The sequence below is a fragment of the Plutella xylostella genome, chromosome 27, assembly GCF_932276165.1.
Source record: "Plutella xylostella chromosome 27, ilPluXylo3.1, whole genome shotgun sequence".
NCBI classification, from domain to species: domain Eukaryota; kingdom Metazoa; phylum Arthropoda; class Insecta; order Lepidoptera; family Plutellidae; genus Plutella; species Plutella xylostella.
Genome location: NC_064007.1, coordinates 5,003,665 through 5,020,164, shown reverse-complemented (window position 1 = coordinate 5,020,164; position 16,500 = coordinate 5,003,665). Strand labels below are relative to the sequence as shown.

General features: G+C 37.1%; 1 protein-coding gene across 5 annotated transcripts in view; it reads left to right on the top strand.

The window, feature by feature from the left end:
• The window catches only part of LOC105381197 (ankyrin-2), a 37,264-nt gene that overhangs the window by 3,142 nt on the left and 17,622 nt on the right, over positions 1-16,500 (top strand). For 4 of the 5 annotated variants that reach the window (XM_038110110.2, XM_038110109.2, XM_038110113.2 and 1 more), the window contains exons 5-25: positions 1,823-2,000; positions 2,360-2,512; positions 2,982-3,099; positions 3,395-3,415; positions 3,630-3,749; positions 4,075-4,179; positions 4,728-4,888; positions 5,287-5,412; positions 5,765-5,853; positions 7,698-7,905; positions 8,839-8,865; positions 10,409-10,568; positions 11,028-11,193; positions 11,663-11,875; positions 12,571-12,701; positions 13,192-13,361; positions 13,908-14,048; positions 14,248-14,445; positions 14,758-14,921; positions 15,043-16,161; positions 16,242-16,448. In XM_038110110.2, the coding sequence (XP_037966038.2) occupies positions 1,823-2,000; positions 2,360-2,512; positions 2,982-3,099; positions 3,395-3,415; positions 3,630-3,749; positions 4,075-4,179; positions 4,728-4,888; positions 5,287-5,412; positions 5,765-5,853; positions 7,698-7,905; positions 8,839-8,865; positions 10,409-10,568; positions 11,028-11,193; positions 11,663-11,875; positions 12,571-12,701; positions 13,192-13,361; positions 13,908-14,048; positions 14,248-14,445; positions 14,758-14,921; positions 15,043-16,161; positions 16,242-16,448 (3,975 nt within the window). The remainder of the gene's footprint in view (positions 1-1,822; positions 2,001-2,359; positions 2,513-2,981; positions 3,100-3,394; positions 3,416-3,629; positions 3,750-4,074; positions 4,180-4,727; positions 4,889-5,286; positions 5,413-5,764; positions 5,854-7,697; positions 7,906-8,838; positions 8,866-10,408; positions 10,569-11,027; positions 11,194-11,662; positions 11,876-12,570; positions 12,702-13,191; positions 13,362-13,907; positions 14,049-14,247; positions 14,446-14,757; positions 14,922-15,042; positions 16,162-16,241; positions 16,449-16,500) is intronic. The other variant, XM_038110114.2, reaches the window with a different exon arrangement.

The following is a 16,500-nucleotide window of genomic DNA, read 5'->3' as shown; positions in this document are numbered from 1 at the left end:
TAAATAAATCTGCAGGACCAGATGATCTACCGGCTATTTTTCTATCTAGGTGTTCCAAGGCCCTGTCAATTCCTTTATATTTGCTTTTTAAGAGGTCACTTGCTGAAGGTGTTGTCCCTGTAATATGGAAATCAGCTTTTATTAGTCCCATCCATAAGAAGGGCCCAAAAAACTTGGTCGAAAATTATAGGCCAATATCTAAATTGTGCCTAATAGCTAAAGTTTTCGAGCGTATTGTTTATAACCAAGTTTATTCAGCTCTCAAGTCAACGTTCAACGAACAGCAACATGGCTTCTTAAGGCAAAGGTCAACTGTGTCTAACTTATTGTTATTTAGCGATTTTATTTCGGATCAAATGAATAACAATAATCAGGTTGACGCTGTTTATACAGACTACAGCAAAGCCTTTGACCGTATTGACCACAGAATGTTACTCAAAAAGCTCCTTCAGTCTGGTATTCGAGGAGACTTGTACCGCTGGTTTTCATCCTACATCAGTAACAGATCTCAGGCTGTAGTTTTAAATGGTTTCACGTCTCACTGGACATGTATTCCCTCTGGAGTCCCTCAAGGATCCCTGCTCGGGCCACTTCTTTTTATCATTTATATAAATGACATTGGCACCTGTTTCCGTCACTCTAAATATCTTCTCTTTGCTGATGACATGAAAGTCTTTAGGGTGGTCAATAGTCCGATAGATTCTAGCCTTCTCCAAGATGATCTTAACCGAGTTATATCGTATTGTATCCTAAACAAGTTAGATATTAATGTTTCAAAGTGTTTTTCGGTATCGTTTGGCCGTAAACGAAATCTCGCAAGTGTCTCTTACAGTATTTACACCGAAACCATTACAAGTTGTAATAAAATCAGAGATTTGGGAGTGATAATGGACACTAAGTTGATTTTTGGTCACCACATTGAGAGCGTGGTTAATAAAGCAAATAGAGCTCTTGGTTTTCTTATACGGTCTTGTAAACATTTTAAACGAATGAAATCGATCAAAATGCTCTATTGTGCTTTAGTAAGAAGTCATCTCAAATATGCATGTCAAGTTTGGAACCCACACTATGAGATCTACAAATTGAAGCTGGAATCCATTCAGAAAAAGTTTATTCGATACTTGTGTTTCAAATTTAAAATCCCTAGAATAAGTTACGAATTCCATTGTAATCAATTCCATTTACTTCCTCTTTATATTAGAAGAGATGCGTCGGACATCGCATTTCTCCTGAAGTTATGTCAGAATCTCATTGATTGTCCTGAATTATTAAATAAAATTAACATTTTAGTTCCCCAACGTCAAATCCGCCGTAAGTTAAAATTGCATGTGCCGGTGGTTCATACGAATTACCGTCGTAACTCATTTCTTTTAAGAGCATCCCACTTGTTTAACTCACTGGCAATTGAATGCAGTGATATTGATTTATTTAATAGTGATGTCAAGAGCATTTATTATTTCTTAACTGATAAGTTTAGTTCTAAGTTTGTCTAGCTTTTTTTTTGTGTGTTTATCTTACCTTTAAGAATATAGGTTTTAGTTTTATTAAAATTTTATTCGCAATTGGTTGTACAAACAGCGGCTTCCCTGGCTTTTTTTAATTTGTAAGCTATTAGTGAAAACTTTTAATTGGCTTTTTGTTTTTTACTTTTTACTATATATAATAAATGTGTTAGCTGTAAGTTTTCTTAAATAAATAAATAAAAATAAATAAATAAAATGAGATCGACGAATGCAATCACAGTCGATTTTTAATCAAAGAATTTCACGATTTGACAGTTTTGGATATAAAATTTAACATCGAACCTTATCCCAAAACGCAGAGCGGCCAAACCCCACTCGACATCGCCTGGAAGCTGGGCTACGTGACGGTGATGGAGACTCTCAAGGGAGTGTCGGAGGTGACCACCCCCCCCGCGCCCCCCTCGCAGCTCAAGTACAAGGTGGTGGCCCCGGAGACCATGTACGAGACCTTCATGTCTGACTCGGAGGAGGAAGGAGGTAAGGTCTACTTTGAAAGTGCTTAGTTTGAAATATTTTATTTGGCGTCAGCCATACTGCACGGAAGCAGTCGCGGTCCGATTGTTTTTGAGTGTGGCTCCAAAACAAACTGCGCCAGATTGGTTAATTGGTGACGAAGAAGAATTTACTATCCCAACTTTTTTTTCATAACTCCCGAGGTCCTCGTTGGTCTCCATATGTTTTCCCAGCCCAGTTTTTTAGCCCTGAAACACAAGCAGTTGATGGGAGTTTACCAATGTTTAGTAAGACCATAGAATAACAAGTACACTAGTACTCGTTATTCTATGGTAAGACATAAGAAGGCGGTTCGTCCTAAGCATTGTCTTTATTTCCCCCAGGCGAAGACACAGTGCTGAACGATCAGCCATACCGCTACCTGACAGCTGATGATATGAAATCTCTGGGAGATGATTCTCTACCTATTGACGTCACCAGGGATGAGAGGGCAGAGTCATCCCTTGGACACAAGAACATTATGGAGATTTCTACAGGTGAGTTTGAAAAATTAAACAAATGACTGACGACATCTAAAAGTACACATGAGGTGACCAAATAAGATGAAATACTTTGAAATTTCAGTAGGTTTGAGACTTTTCTTGAATATTTCATGAAACATCCCTAATTAGACATCAGGGATGCTTCATGAAACGCCTAAGGAGCTGACACCTAATAGTTTCTTGAAGGACACTGTGAATTTTGTATTTATTCTTAGATGATATTTGGATAATATTTAAAACAAAATACTGACTGATTTAGACTGTAAATACACTCACGAAGAATAAAAAAAATCCATCTGCCATGCCATTGATATTCCATATATCACTGCAACTTTTTTATTGCTCGTGAGTATAGTTACTATGTCTTTGTTATACGCGTACTCATGTTATTTTATTGACCTAAACGTAATGCTATATAGACGATATCGATAACTCTAATATGAACGATTTGCCATGAATGCAGGGTCAACCAACGGCACGATGTATCCTCAGCAAGAAGTGGTGGTGAAGAGCATCAGTCACTACAGCACCGCGGCCGCGCCTGAAGGGTACTGCTACAACGTTGACCCTAGTGTACCCAAGTCAGTATAACACATTGGTACAGATAGTATAGTAGATTCTGATAATGGTGTTGATTTTGAAGGCCCCATCATAAATTTTACAACTGTCAAAACTTAAATTTTGAATTGGTTAACGATTTTTACGTTTTGACACTGCTTTAAATTATATCGCGATCATTTACACGGAAAAGTTACTGAATTTTAAAATCAAACAATTTATGTAATACTTATTGATTTCAGGACAGATCTGATAAAGGATATGTATAATCAAATTCTTTGTTGTGCACGCTTACTGGATCACTTTTGGAAAAAACAGGAAGAGACTGCAATGGAAGAAGTAAGTAAAGTTTTACTTGTGAATTTATTATCTTTATTGGAGTACCTATACAATGCCGTCCAGTTTACTACTCATAAACCGCATCAAAGTTTCAACAAATTATAAGTTTTTTTTTTAGAAAAGTAATATTTTGTCTTAGAATCACTCACATCCTCTGAGTACCAAATACTTTACTCTTGTCCTCACTTTTTACTCATGTCTTCTACTTACATAGTTTCCTGGTATCATTCCTGGTGGACGCCCGGGGCAGCGCCATGCGCGGGTGCCGCGGCGGTGGCGTCCGGGTCATCGTGCCGCCGCTGTCCGCCCAGCAGCCCACTAGGATCACTTGCAGGTGCGTTTGCATAGATGATGTTTTATTGTCTTTTATTTCATCACGATCCATCACGTCCCCAATGCTAGGAAACGGGTCGCCTTTCAATGAAGGAAGGAGGACTAGTCCACCACGCTGGCTTAGAGCGGGTTGGTGGACCTCAATACAAGCAAGCTTGTGCTGAGAGAGTTGTCCATTAAAATTCAACAAAAAAAATATGGTGACTTCATAGTATAATACAGTCTTTATAGGTGTTATATTTATGAATAAAGGTTTTGAGCCTGATAGTACTAGTCCACATAGTATTTGGTGATTAACTAACTTTTTTCACGCTCTGTTTTTGCAGATACCTCAAGCCATCGCGTATCAATCACATGCCTCCTCTGATGGAGGGAGAGGCTCTAGCTGCCAGAGTATTGGAGATGGGACCAGTTTCTGCCAAGTTTATAGGGTAAGTCTTTTAATGATATTGTGAATCGAGCAAAATCAAGATTTTGATCGCCTCCTACAAAATCCTGATTGACACTCGAAACCAAATTGTGGTTTTAACAAGCCATCATCATCATCATCAGCCAATGACTACTCTACTGCTAGATACATATGTGGCTCTCTTAAACAGTGGCAGCGCTAGAACTCTCTGTCATCGGCCTGTCTAATGGTGTCAGTCCAATCAAAGCCACACTACAGTTTCTAATACAATTACCCCTCGCATTTGGACTTGATAACAATAGCATGATAATATAATTTAGCTACAGAATAACCAACATCCTACTAATATTATAAAGGCCATAGTTTGAGTATGTGTGTGTGTATGTGTGTATGTTTGTTACCTCTGTAAGTCAAAACGGGTGAACCAATTTTGACGAAATTTGGTATTAGCTGACACCCTGGATTACCTCCAATCTCGTACATATGCTACTTTTTATCCCTGTATTCCCACGGGAAAACTTTATAAAGTGAAACGAAGCTAATGATTTATAAACCCATCTCCACCCCCAGGCCAGTGATCCTGGAGGTCCCGCACTACGCGTCGCTGCGCGGCAAGGAGCGCGAGCTGGTGGTGCTGCGCTCCGACAACGGCTCCAGCTGGCGGGAGCACTCCGCCGACGCCACTGACGACGTCGTGCAGGACATCCTGAACGAGACCCTGGAGATTGAAGGTAGTTTTGCCCTTGGCATAAGGTGCCATTTTTATTGGTATCTGCCGTGACTCGTGTTGTGTGAAATTCTATAGCAGCTGTGTTATTTTATTGGTGTTCAAATAAAGAGTTTTTTATTTCTATTTATTCAATGCTCTAGTTCTGATATGTAAGTAAGGTTAATTCTGCGTTAGTGAGCACCCTTATTTTATTTGTCATTTCTTTTCCGTCACCATCATCATCGCCAAATAATTTGCTACTTCTAATCATGAAGGCATTTTAAGGTTTCCAAACAGCCTTACCAATCTAACGGTTTTAACTGCAAACCAGTTAAAACCGTCTAATAACTTTAATAATTACTTTAACCGTAAAAATCTTCTAATAACTTTATATTAATTTTCCTTTTCTATCGTTTCCAGAAAGCCTGGACGAGACGCCGGGCAGCCAGAACCCTCGCGTCATCCGCATCCTCACGCACGACTTCCCGCAGTACTTCGCCGTCATCTCGCGCATCCGCCAGGAGGTGCACGCTATCGGGCCTGAAGGTAACATACAATATAATAAATTGTATTTGCACACAAGAAATCACACAATAGTAACAACATAAGTAACATTTATATGAACAACAAAGGTAACCGCCCTTGAAATAGTAAATACTTAGGTAACATAATTATATTAACAAAGGGCGGTATAATCGCTAAAATCGATCTCTACCAGTCAACCAATAATTTGGAGGATGGAAATTATGAAAGTGATACAGCTGAACTAAGTTTAAAAAATAAGTCTAGTTAAAACTTTTCTACACAAACCTTCGTAAGTAGGTATTTTATTATCATTGTATCATCAACTTATATTGTGTTGTCAGTGCACTTAATTTTGCTAATTCCTTTGTCTCAGGTGGAATGGTATCCAGCTCCGTAGTGCCTCAAGTGCAAGCAGTCTTCCCGCAAGGAGCTCTCACCAAGAAGATCAAAGTCGGCCTCCAGGTAAACCTTTTCAAACCACGGAAGGGAGTCAAAGATGTGAATTTGAAAAAGATCACTGTCAATAATGTCTCCAAAAAAAAACGCTTCTCTTTAATCTGGTAGTTTTGTGCGAATAACGAAATGATTGATTTTAACACGAATCCCGTATACTCAATTATTATATTAAAACTATTTTAATGTACTTACCTACTTAATTCGTTAATAGTAGTTTGAATGTAAGCAAATTTTAAAAACTATTTTAACACAACTTATGTAATCATCGACAAAGTCGTATGTAATCGAAGCTTATGAATTTTGTTAAGAATACTGACTTTATGGTACGGAATACGGAAATATTTGCAGTCTATCCATTTTTATATTTTTAGGTATATTTTATATACACTAATAGCCTTTGTAATTAAATTGGATTGATTATTTGAGTTGGATCATGTTCTCAAAAAATTGTTTCAATGGCAGCTATTAAATGTGTAAGAAATAAATAATTAGAGAGCTAACAAAATTCCTTGATAACATGAATTCCTTTACAAGAGTTTTATTTTAAAGCCAAATAAATTGTGTTCTTTTAGTACGCTAGAAATATACAAAAAGTACAAATGTTAATGCCAAAGTTTTTTACGAAATATATTTTAATATCGAGTAGGTATTTTAAAGGTTTTACTTAGATTGTTTTGTATGGGTGTTTAGTTTAGAACATAATAACATTTTTCATCACATATCGAACTGTATCCCTCAAATAGTTTTATGTATTAGGTGTCATACTTTTTGAACTTTTAATCTCATACTTCATTACACGTATGTATTATTAAACCCAATAAATTTAGTGATTTCTTGGTTAGTAAAAAACTTTTTAAAGCGTAGGTACTGTAGTTGATACAATAATTGTAGTTCAAAACATCTTAATAAACTTATGATATCGCCAATTCGTTGTTTTTACTTGAATTGAGCAAAATGAAATTTATGAAATCACTTTTCTTGTTAGTATTGACTCACACTGCGTCGGTATTATGAATAGATCATAATATTACTTTGGAATAAATATTATATGAATGATAGAAACATAAGTAGATTTACCTAATAATTATTATCTTGACTTGGTCTTTAGGTGAGTGCATTAGAAAAATAACTATAAAAAGCATGATTGTTACTCTAAGTAATATTGATAATAAAACGGGATGCATCTGTTGTGTATGATAAATATAAGCATTATATTTTAAGTATTATATTGGTAGTATGTAACTTTATTTCTACTGTGATGGTAAATTATATATTTAAGATAATTAATTGCTAAATTTATTGGGTATGAAAATACATGTAATGTTATTTACTTGACTGTGTCATTTAATATTGAACCATGTTTCCTAAAGACCAAACGCGAGACTTGCATGATCTGTATTTTGTTTGCGTATTGATTTAAGCTTTTCATGTCTTGTCTGTGCATCTTGGTTTTGAAAGCGCATGTGTGAGAAACTTGATGAAAGTGTGAGATACAAGTATATTTGAAAAACTTTATTTTCAAGCGCTTTTCTTGTGATTTCATAAGTTCAATTTGCTTAATTGACGCACCTATTGCCCCTACACTCATTATAGATTTCTGCTCATCAGTCCGTAATATATGTGTTAATGTAAACAAAAGTACAAAAAGTACATATCCTCGTAAGCAACAATTTTAAAAACGAAGACATAAGCAGTACAGGTAAGTAAAGTTACTTTTTTACTTCACATTTTTGTTTCAACCATCACAAGCATGACAGCTATCATTACCATTTAAATTCGCGTTTGGTCTTTAGAGGTTATTATTGACCTCTCATGATGCTGTCAAAATTTACTACATCATTGTTTCACAGGCCCAGATAATTGATTCAGAGCTCACGGCTAAGCTCCTTGGTCGAGGTGTAGCCGTTTCTCCAGTGGTAACCGTTGAGCCTCGCAGAAGAAAGTTCCACAAGGCTATAACCCTCAGTATGCCTGCACCTAGACCGCATACTCAGGGAATGACAAATCAGTACAGTACATCGTCCGCCCCAACATTGAGGCTGCTGTGCTCTATATCAGGTACGATTAAAATAGATCGCTTGCCCTCTTTCTTGCAGACCTGTTTGATAATGGAATATTTGGATTTACACCACGGGTTTTAACAAATCAGATAAACTTGTAGTGATACTTTTAGTTTATACTTTTTTGTGAAAATCTAAATATTAGTTAACAGCATCGACAATTGCCTTAAATGTTTAAGTAACAACTATTCCAGTATCGAACAACAGCTGCAAAAGTGTTGCAATGGAGTATGGCTTACATTTGCTATTTTGATGATATTATAATGCTTCGAGAGTAACGGACGGTAAGTGAAGCCTTATAGTGAGGTGATTTGAGCTTAAAAATGCTTTAAGTATACCTAGTAGAAAATACAGTTATTGCGAAAACTGTTATATTCCATTACAACACATTAGTGGCGTAGAATAACATTTATTTACTAGGTAACAAGAAATAAGTACTGAAAGTTTTATACGAATAGAGTTAGATAAATTGATAGATTTTTGGTGATACTAACATATTTTTACTCAAAAAACGTACTTAAGTAATAAAAGTATTTTTGTAATGAAAATTTTAATAGATTTTGATAGTATTTCCTATTTATAAATTGTACTGGTTTTATGATAGAGTAGAATTAGGAAATTGCTTCAGATTTTAACTCCCAGTTTACTAGACAAGGGGATGAGCATGATTTTTGAGATCCATTTTAGTCGTAGACGTTTATCATGTCTCAAAATCATCGACAATCAAATAAAATCATGAAAAGGGTTAAGGGGGCAAATAGCTTACAGCAAATACACCGAGCAGCTCAGCCAATAGGGACACGTCCCGTATGTGTGCGTTTTGTCCGTGTTTAAATTGTCTTTGTTCTCGTGTTTGTGTGTGTTGCACGCTCACTTGTGTGGCGCTAAATATTGTGCTGCCATCTAACGGCGGGCACTCAACTTCCAACAGGGGTATTTCGCAAACGATCTCTCGAAGGTAAAAATCAATATCATAAAATAACTATATTACTTACACCAATATGTCGAACGGTTTCTGTTCCTATTTTATTTTTCATTGGTTTTTCCTTTCTCATTTATTTATTTGACGATTACCATTAATTTTCATTACTTTTTGTGGTAATTATACTCTGAAAACTATGAAACCGGACCTAAATTAAATTCAAACAAAGAGTATAGTTATCATAGGACATACGATTTTCTTCCCTCTATCACTGTTATTATGCTTTTCCATATCTCGCTTCTCATACAATCTTCTTCTATGCACGGGCTGAAATAAATGCGCTTTGTTTATCACATTCACTCTGTATTATATAACCATTCCTTAAATCTTGGGCCGTCAAGAAAATGCACAGCGGTATTTTCACTGGACGTTGTCAAACTAGAGCTACTTAAATGAAAAATATATTGGCACATGATTGTACTAAATACCAACACCTTTATAAGCGTTATTTAGAATAAGGATTATTATTACGTAAGACGTGTTCATTTCGGTGCCGCATTCACTATTAACATTATCACCACATTCTTTTGCATCTATTGATCCAAAACTGTTTGTTTGCTCCAACATAACATATTTCTTTTCCAAAACGGCCTATCAGTTCTGTTTTACTTCACGTCATCTTCCTTTAGTTTATTTTATCTTATCATTATTTAACAGTTGGTTGATTCATTGAGTTTTTGGGTTATTTCAGTGATTGTCCTTCGAGAGATCTGTTTTTAGAAAAACCAAACCTGCATATTTGGCACAGAATTTGTCATAAATGATGTCCATTGTTTTCATTTTAGTAAAATATTGCACATTTTTTTAGAAAAAGGTTGTCTCTACACTGTTTACAGAGTGCCACTTTGACTATTTCATTTGTTTATATAAACAAATTAACTGGTATGTTATTTGGTTGTTTGTGTAAAGTGTTGTCTTTGCTTGTTGTGTGTTTGCTATAGGCCGTTTTGGAAACATTATCATTTTGTTTCTGTTGTTTTTTCATTACCTATCTTTCTATTAAAAGTTTCGGTGTTAGCCTCTATGTTAGTGATGTGATTTTAGGATAACACTATTAAATGTTGTACATATGTTTATCTCACTTACCGGATGCCAAATTTTATAAAATTATAGTAACACCAAATTATTTCGATGTTTCATAGTGGTTGAAAATTATGAATGTTACAGCACATTAGTTGTGAATAGAAAAACAAAAACTCCTTTAGAAAAAAAAAACTTATAGCTTTTACAAAGCCTGCTTTGGCATGCATCTAGCACTTTACGCACAATGTTAAAGGGCAACATGACTCCCAGATACTATGAAAGAGTTTGAGATCAATAACAAATAATTAAGCATGACTACTAAACTTGAATGTTTTAGCCAATATTGGTAATAGAAATCACATTGATGCTTTTTGATTATAAAATTAATGTTTATTTTATCAATCTGGACAGCTTTATAAGACAAACAGACGTAGAATACGATGGAATAGTAAATGTAGAAATAACTATAGAAGTTAACAATGAAGTGTATTCTTAGGAGGAACCAACCGAGCCCATTGGGAAGATGTTACCGAGAACACTCCACTCACGTTCGTTAACGACTGCGTATCGTTCACGACCACCGTCTCTGCGAGGTACTGGCTGATCGACATCCGACACGTAGAGGACGCTACCAAGATGGCCACTGAGCTGTATAGGTTTGTATACACTCTTAGTAACGCTTAAACAACCATTTTTTTATTAATTATCAAGATACCTAACTCAGATTTGGATAGATTTTAAATTAAAAATATTAGAACCGCTAATATTAGTATGGCTAGTACAGGCTGATGCAAAGAAACCAGAAGGGCTAGCACGGGGTCAAAACGCGCACGCCACGTCATGACAAAAACTCACATCGCGCGGCTTCGAAAGCGAGTGCGATGGAAAACTTTTCTCAAGTCTTGACGTGCGCGTCATGCGCCCCGTGGTTGACCTTTTGAAGTGACAATGCTATCCAAGACTTTTCAGTTTTCCTTTCCCCACACTAAGAAAACTTCATAAAAACTAATCTACTACTACTACTCTTAGAATTAAGCCCACCTTTTGTGCATTTATTTTCAGTATTTGTGCATTAAATAATTAAATAAATACTACAAAACAACATCCAACCACAGGGAAGCGATCCACGTCCCGTTCATGGCCCGCTTCGTGGTGTACGCCAAGCGCGCGGACCCGCAGCAGGCGCAGCTCAGGATGTTCTGCGTCACCGATGATAGAGAGGACAAGACCTTGGAGAGGATTGAAAGATACTCGCAAGTGGCTAAGAGCAAGGACTGTGAGGTGAGATTTATTTCTTTCGTGGAGTCAAATTATTGATAGATTCTAAGTACAAAGTTTTTGTCTAAGATTGGTCAGCTGCCACTGCACGGGTTCGTTATCGCCGTAGATACACGTCACTATATCACAATTCGCCATAATTACAGCTCTGTGATTGGTTGAACGCGCATTCAACGAGTTTATCGACGACAATAACGTACCCGTGTAGCCCTGTCAGAGGGTCGGACCAAACTTTCTAGACGCTCGCTAATGTCATTTACATAAAAATCATGTATGGCATAAGACCTTTAATGTGCTATTGCTATTGCACATGCATGTGGTGATTACTATTCTTAACTCGTGTCGACGACGGGATGTCTTGATGGTGTTAGTATGTCAGCTCGCATAATCTTCAGATGCACTAGCAATTTGCAGGGACTTTTAAACTGAATCCTAGCATATTATTCCTAAGCACATCATTCCAAACCCCCAGGTCCACGAAGGCAAGCCCTGCTTCCTCGAGTTCGCCGGGAACCTGGTCCCGGTGGCCAAGTCCGGCGAGCAGCTGTCGGTGCCGTTCAAGGCTTTCAGGGAGAACCGGCTGGCGTTCCCCGTGATGGTGAAGAGTGCCCATGCCGACCCGGTGGCGCGCTGCCAGTTCATGAGGGAGCCACGGGCGCCTAAGGGAGAACCTTCGCCGCCTCCGGTGAGGGTTTGGAGTTTTAAGAGAGACTTGGGGCCGGTTTTTCGATCCGTAGGGTAGTCAACTATAACCATTAGTCAAGTCACGTGTCAAGTATAAATGGTTGAAAAATAAATAAAATTATATTATTATATATTATAACAGCGGCATTTGAAATTGTCGGTTTTAACCAAACGATGCCATTTTTTACCAATGAGTGACTGAGGTCACAACATTAAGAGCCAGCTGAAAACCAGCGCTGTGGCCTCTCTGGCCACAGCACACGCTGAGCTGGTGCCTTTTTGACGCTCTGGACAGCAACCTTGTTTGTTTGTATTATTTTCTGTTTTTTTTTCATATATTTTTTTTGTAGTATTCTTTTTCTTTTTGTTTCTGTTTTTTATTGTTCAGTGTGTCAAATAAATGTTTCTTTCTTTCTTTCTTTCTTTCAAAAAACTGGCTCTTACACTATTTGGGATCGCGTGTATTGGATAAGGGGAATAGATATGTAAAATGGGATAACTGGTGTGAGTAACGCGAATTATGTTATATAAAACTTAGATATACATCATATACATATACCTATAGATAGATTCTGTTTTAAATAACTTTTAAGTTATTAAATTGTAAAGATAGGTACTATAAAACGATAATCAAACACAACTGTCTAAACACTTACATCCTTGTGGACATACATAACAATGATCCCCAACCCCCAGATCTGCATCCTCAACATCCTGGCTCCCGAGGAGACGGTAGAGGTGACGGTGGAGAGGTCGTCGACCCCGGTGGCGGCCGCGAGGAATGAGGAACAGGAGATGCTGTGGAGGCAGCGGCTTAATGACCCGAGGTAGGGATTGTTATTCCTAGTACAGCTAGCGAACCACTGACCCATTAGCAATTATTGATTGTTAATCAATCCGTAAGCAGTGACAGTCAAACATCTGTCAGATCCATACAAGTTACTTCAGAATTGACAAGTGAGTGACTGGTAAAATTTTAGCTGTAGCTTACTTTGCTAAAATGTAGCAATAGCTCTACAATGGCGGGTGTGTACACATAATATATACACATAAAACTGTGGGGTTACCACCACCAAAACATCAGTAAACGTCGCGACGATCGCTTGACAAATCTGACGTAACTTGTATGCAACACTGCTAATGTGTCAGTGGTGGTGCAGTAGCTGTTGTGCTATCGTCTGTTTTGTACTGAATTAGTTTCCGTACTTTTTGTTTAATGTTTTGTATTGTATTAGGTATTTTCTGTCTTATTCCATTGTTGTTGTCAGTGTGTCAAATAAATCATTTCCCTCTTTATCTTTATCTTCTACCCCCCAGCCTGGAAGACATCTGCAACCTGCTCGGCAAGGACTGGGTGGCTCTGGCCTACGAGCTCGGGGTCAGCGTGGCCACCGTCAACCAGATCCAAGCCAAGAGGATCTCGGCCGTGGAGCAGGCGCAGCTCATGCTGAAGCTGTGGAGGACGCAGTCCGGGACTAAGGCTCAGGGTATGGACAAGCACAAAATATAATTTAATGCAGCAGATTATGAGATTTATTGCATTTATTCCACAAAATCACCGTCGATCGTTATTTAGAGCGACTTGCACAAAAATCTTAAATCTAGATTAACTAGTGCCTAATCTCGAATCACGAAAACGTGAATCCATATAAATTGTATGGCATAAATCGAGATTTAACACCAAATCATCATTACTTATCTGACGGACTTTCAAAAACATGTACAAACGATTAGCCAAACGTAGCCTGTCTGTGATGTTCCTAAAATTGCCACTTCGTAGTTCACTGCAATACTGCCTTTAACTTTAATCAATAAAAGCATTTTAACTATAGCTATAGCATTGACAGGGTAAATTACATAATCTTTCAAATACCTAACTAATGCAGAGTTGCATAAAGAAACTTTAAGCTAATGTCGGCATTAAATGCATCTGCATCTGCAGACAGAGATCTATTGATTTAATGCCGACATTAGCCTAAAATCCTTCGTGCAACTCGGCATAAAATTCATATCAATAAATATCCTGCCAACAGACAACTCCCTCGAGCTGGCTCTGTGCCGCATCGGTCGCGACGACATCATCGCCCCGCAGTCGGAGGTCAGCAACGAGCGCCGCATCCAGCGCAACATCTACCAGGAACGACATGCTTCCGAGGAGATCGAGGCTTACAAAGGTTACATTAAGGCATATTATGGCTACTTTTTCTCCTTGGGTGTCAGTGTCTTGAATGCTGGCTTTATTTGTCTAGACCAAAAAGTAACAGCATATATTATTCTATATTCAGTTAAATTTCTAAAACACAAGTAAATCTTATAATTATAAATTATAACACACCAGTAAAATCAAATAAAATTGATTATTTTACGATACAGCCGAAGAAGACAATAAACTAAAAGAGCGCATCTATGAAGACAATCAAATTGCTGAACAAGCTGAACAACTGCAGAGAGAGACAGAAACAGATCAAGATGAGGCGAAGTACTCGCCCGAGGAGAAATCTGTACATGACAAGATTGAGATAGAGGCAGACAGAACACCCACGCCTAGCGAAGAGAGTGAGGAGGATGAAGGTATGTAAAACTACGCAACCGAAATGTATGTGCTATTTAACGTAGTTTCGTTTGTCTTTCTTCTACATATTCGTATATCACATTCTAGTATATCTTACATGTAAAAAGCCCAGACTTCTTGTCTAACTAAAAGTCAACCTAACAGCATGACTGCCAGCACATGACTGAGCTCCCTTCTATGGAGTCGTCATATTTATAGTTTTGGCTGGAAGTACCGACGCAGGTGTTCGCAACAACTGCGCTACTCAAGTTTGCAATGAATATTTGGGAAGTCTCAAATGTGAAATCTGACAAAATGATTACATTTTACAGAAATCAAACGAAGTGTAGCTGAAAGAAAAGAACAAATTACTAGAAAGTTAAGTTCCAGCAAAATTCCCGCTTCCAAGCAGAAAAAAGAAATTCGTGAAGAAATTATAGAAATCAGGACTCAAATTAAACCAGATATCAAGAAATTTCAGGATATTGAACAGCAGGTAAAATATTTATAGATATCAATTGACACACCTAACTTTGAATTTGTAAACTCAGAAATTTCATTTGAATACTATCCATGTACCAATATATTTTTTTAATATCGTTTTACTGTTCTGTCAGATAAAGGATAAAGATCCGAAATTAGAGAGATCTCGATCGAAAACCTCACCCGAATCGGTTGAAGAAGAAATTGAAATAGAAACCAAGACTATTGAAATTGAGGAGAAGAAAGAAGAGCCAAAGCCGATAGAAAAACCTGTGGAACAGTTTAGAAAGTTTGATCCTTCATCACCCGCTAAACCAACTCCTAAGCACTTACAAAGGCACATGAGAAATGAATCAATGCGCTTCCCATCAGGAGATTTTTCAAATGTTACTATTACTCCTAGAAAATCGGTCACTTCTGAGACCTCAGAAATTAAAGTCACTGAAAAACATTCAGAATCATATTCTAAAGACGTCATTTCTCAAAAAGAAGTAGTCAGTTCTAGAGTAGAAGAGAAATTTGATGACGGTGATAAGTCTCCTGATTTGGTTGATGAAAATACTCGAGATATAGCTGAAGCAACTCTAAAAGATAAAATCAGCTCCTTTGAAAGTAAAATGTCAAAAGAATCTTCAGTTGATTTGCCTAAGAATACGATAAAATTGACGAAAGAAGCTTTGAAAAAACATACTATGGCACAAGAACAAGGAATTGAATATACACAAGAGTTTGTTAGAGAGCAATCAAAACAGATGTCTAATGTAGAAACTACACAAGTAACGGAACATGTAACTGTCGAGACTGAAAAACATATAGAAACAGTTAAATCTGTAAAGGAAACCATTCAACAATTTGACACAAAAAATAAATTTGAAGATAAAAAACCCAAACAGTTCCATCCGATGGCTATGAGAACCGATTCTACGCTTGTACAAGTCTCCTCCGAAGAAGATAGCGAATTTTTAAAGAAATCTACAGATTCGGAAACTGAAACTGAATCACAAACAACTGTTAAAGTTGACAAAGATGGCAAAGTCAAAACTACAGATATTAAGTTTAAATCAAAGGATATTCCTCAAGAAAAATCAAAAGACTCTCCTGATAGTGACGACGATGATCGTAAAGATGATCAAGCTGAATCAATAAAACAAGTGAAGACTGAAATAATTATTTCTTCAGAAATAAAAACTAATGTGAGTGATGGAGAATTGATTGAGAAAGAAGTGTCTTTCACACAAAAAGTAACGGATAAGGTACCTAACTGTTATTAAAATTTTGTAACTAGTTATTTCCCTTCATACCTTCTTACTCATTCATCAATAATTATTTTCAGTTTGAACCCCAATTGTCTATTGCAAGTACCAAATCAGACGTTAGTAAACATACTAAAACTGATTCAATGGGATCAGACTCTCAAGACTTACAGAAAATCTCTCAAGATTCACCTATTCAGTCTGTTATTGCTAAAACTGACTCTTTAGCTGATCTCCAACAAAGTACAGACCGAGACGTTAGTTCTGTTTCACAAACTGAATCTAAGGTATTCATATTAATCATTTTCTTCCCTCTTTAAATCTAAGTCGATTTTCACC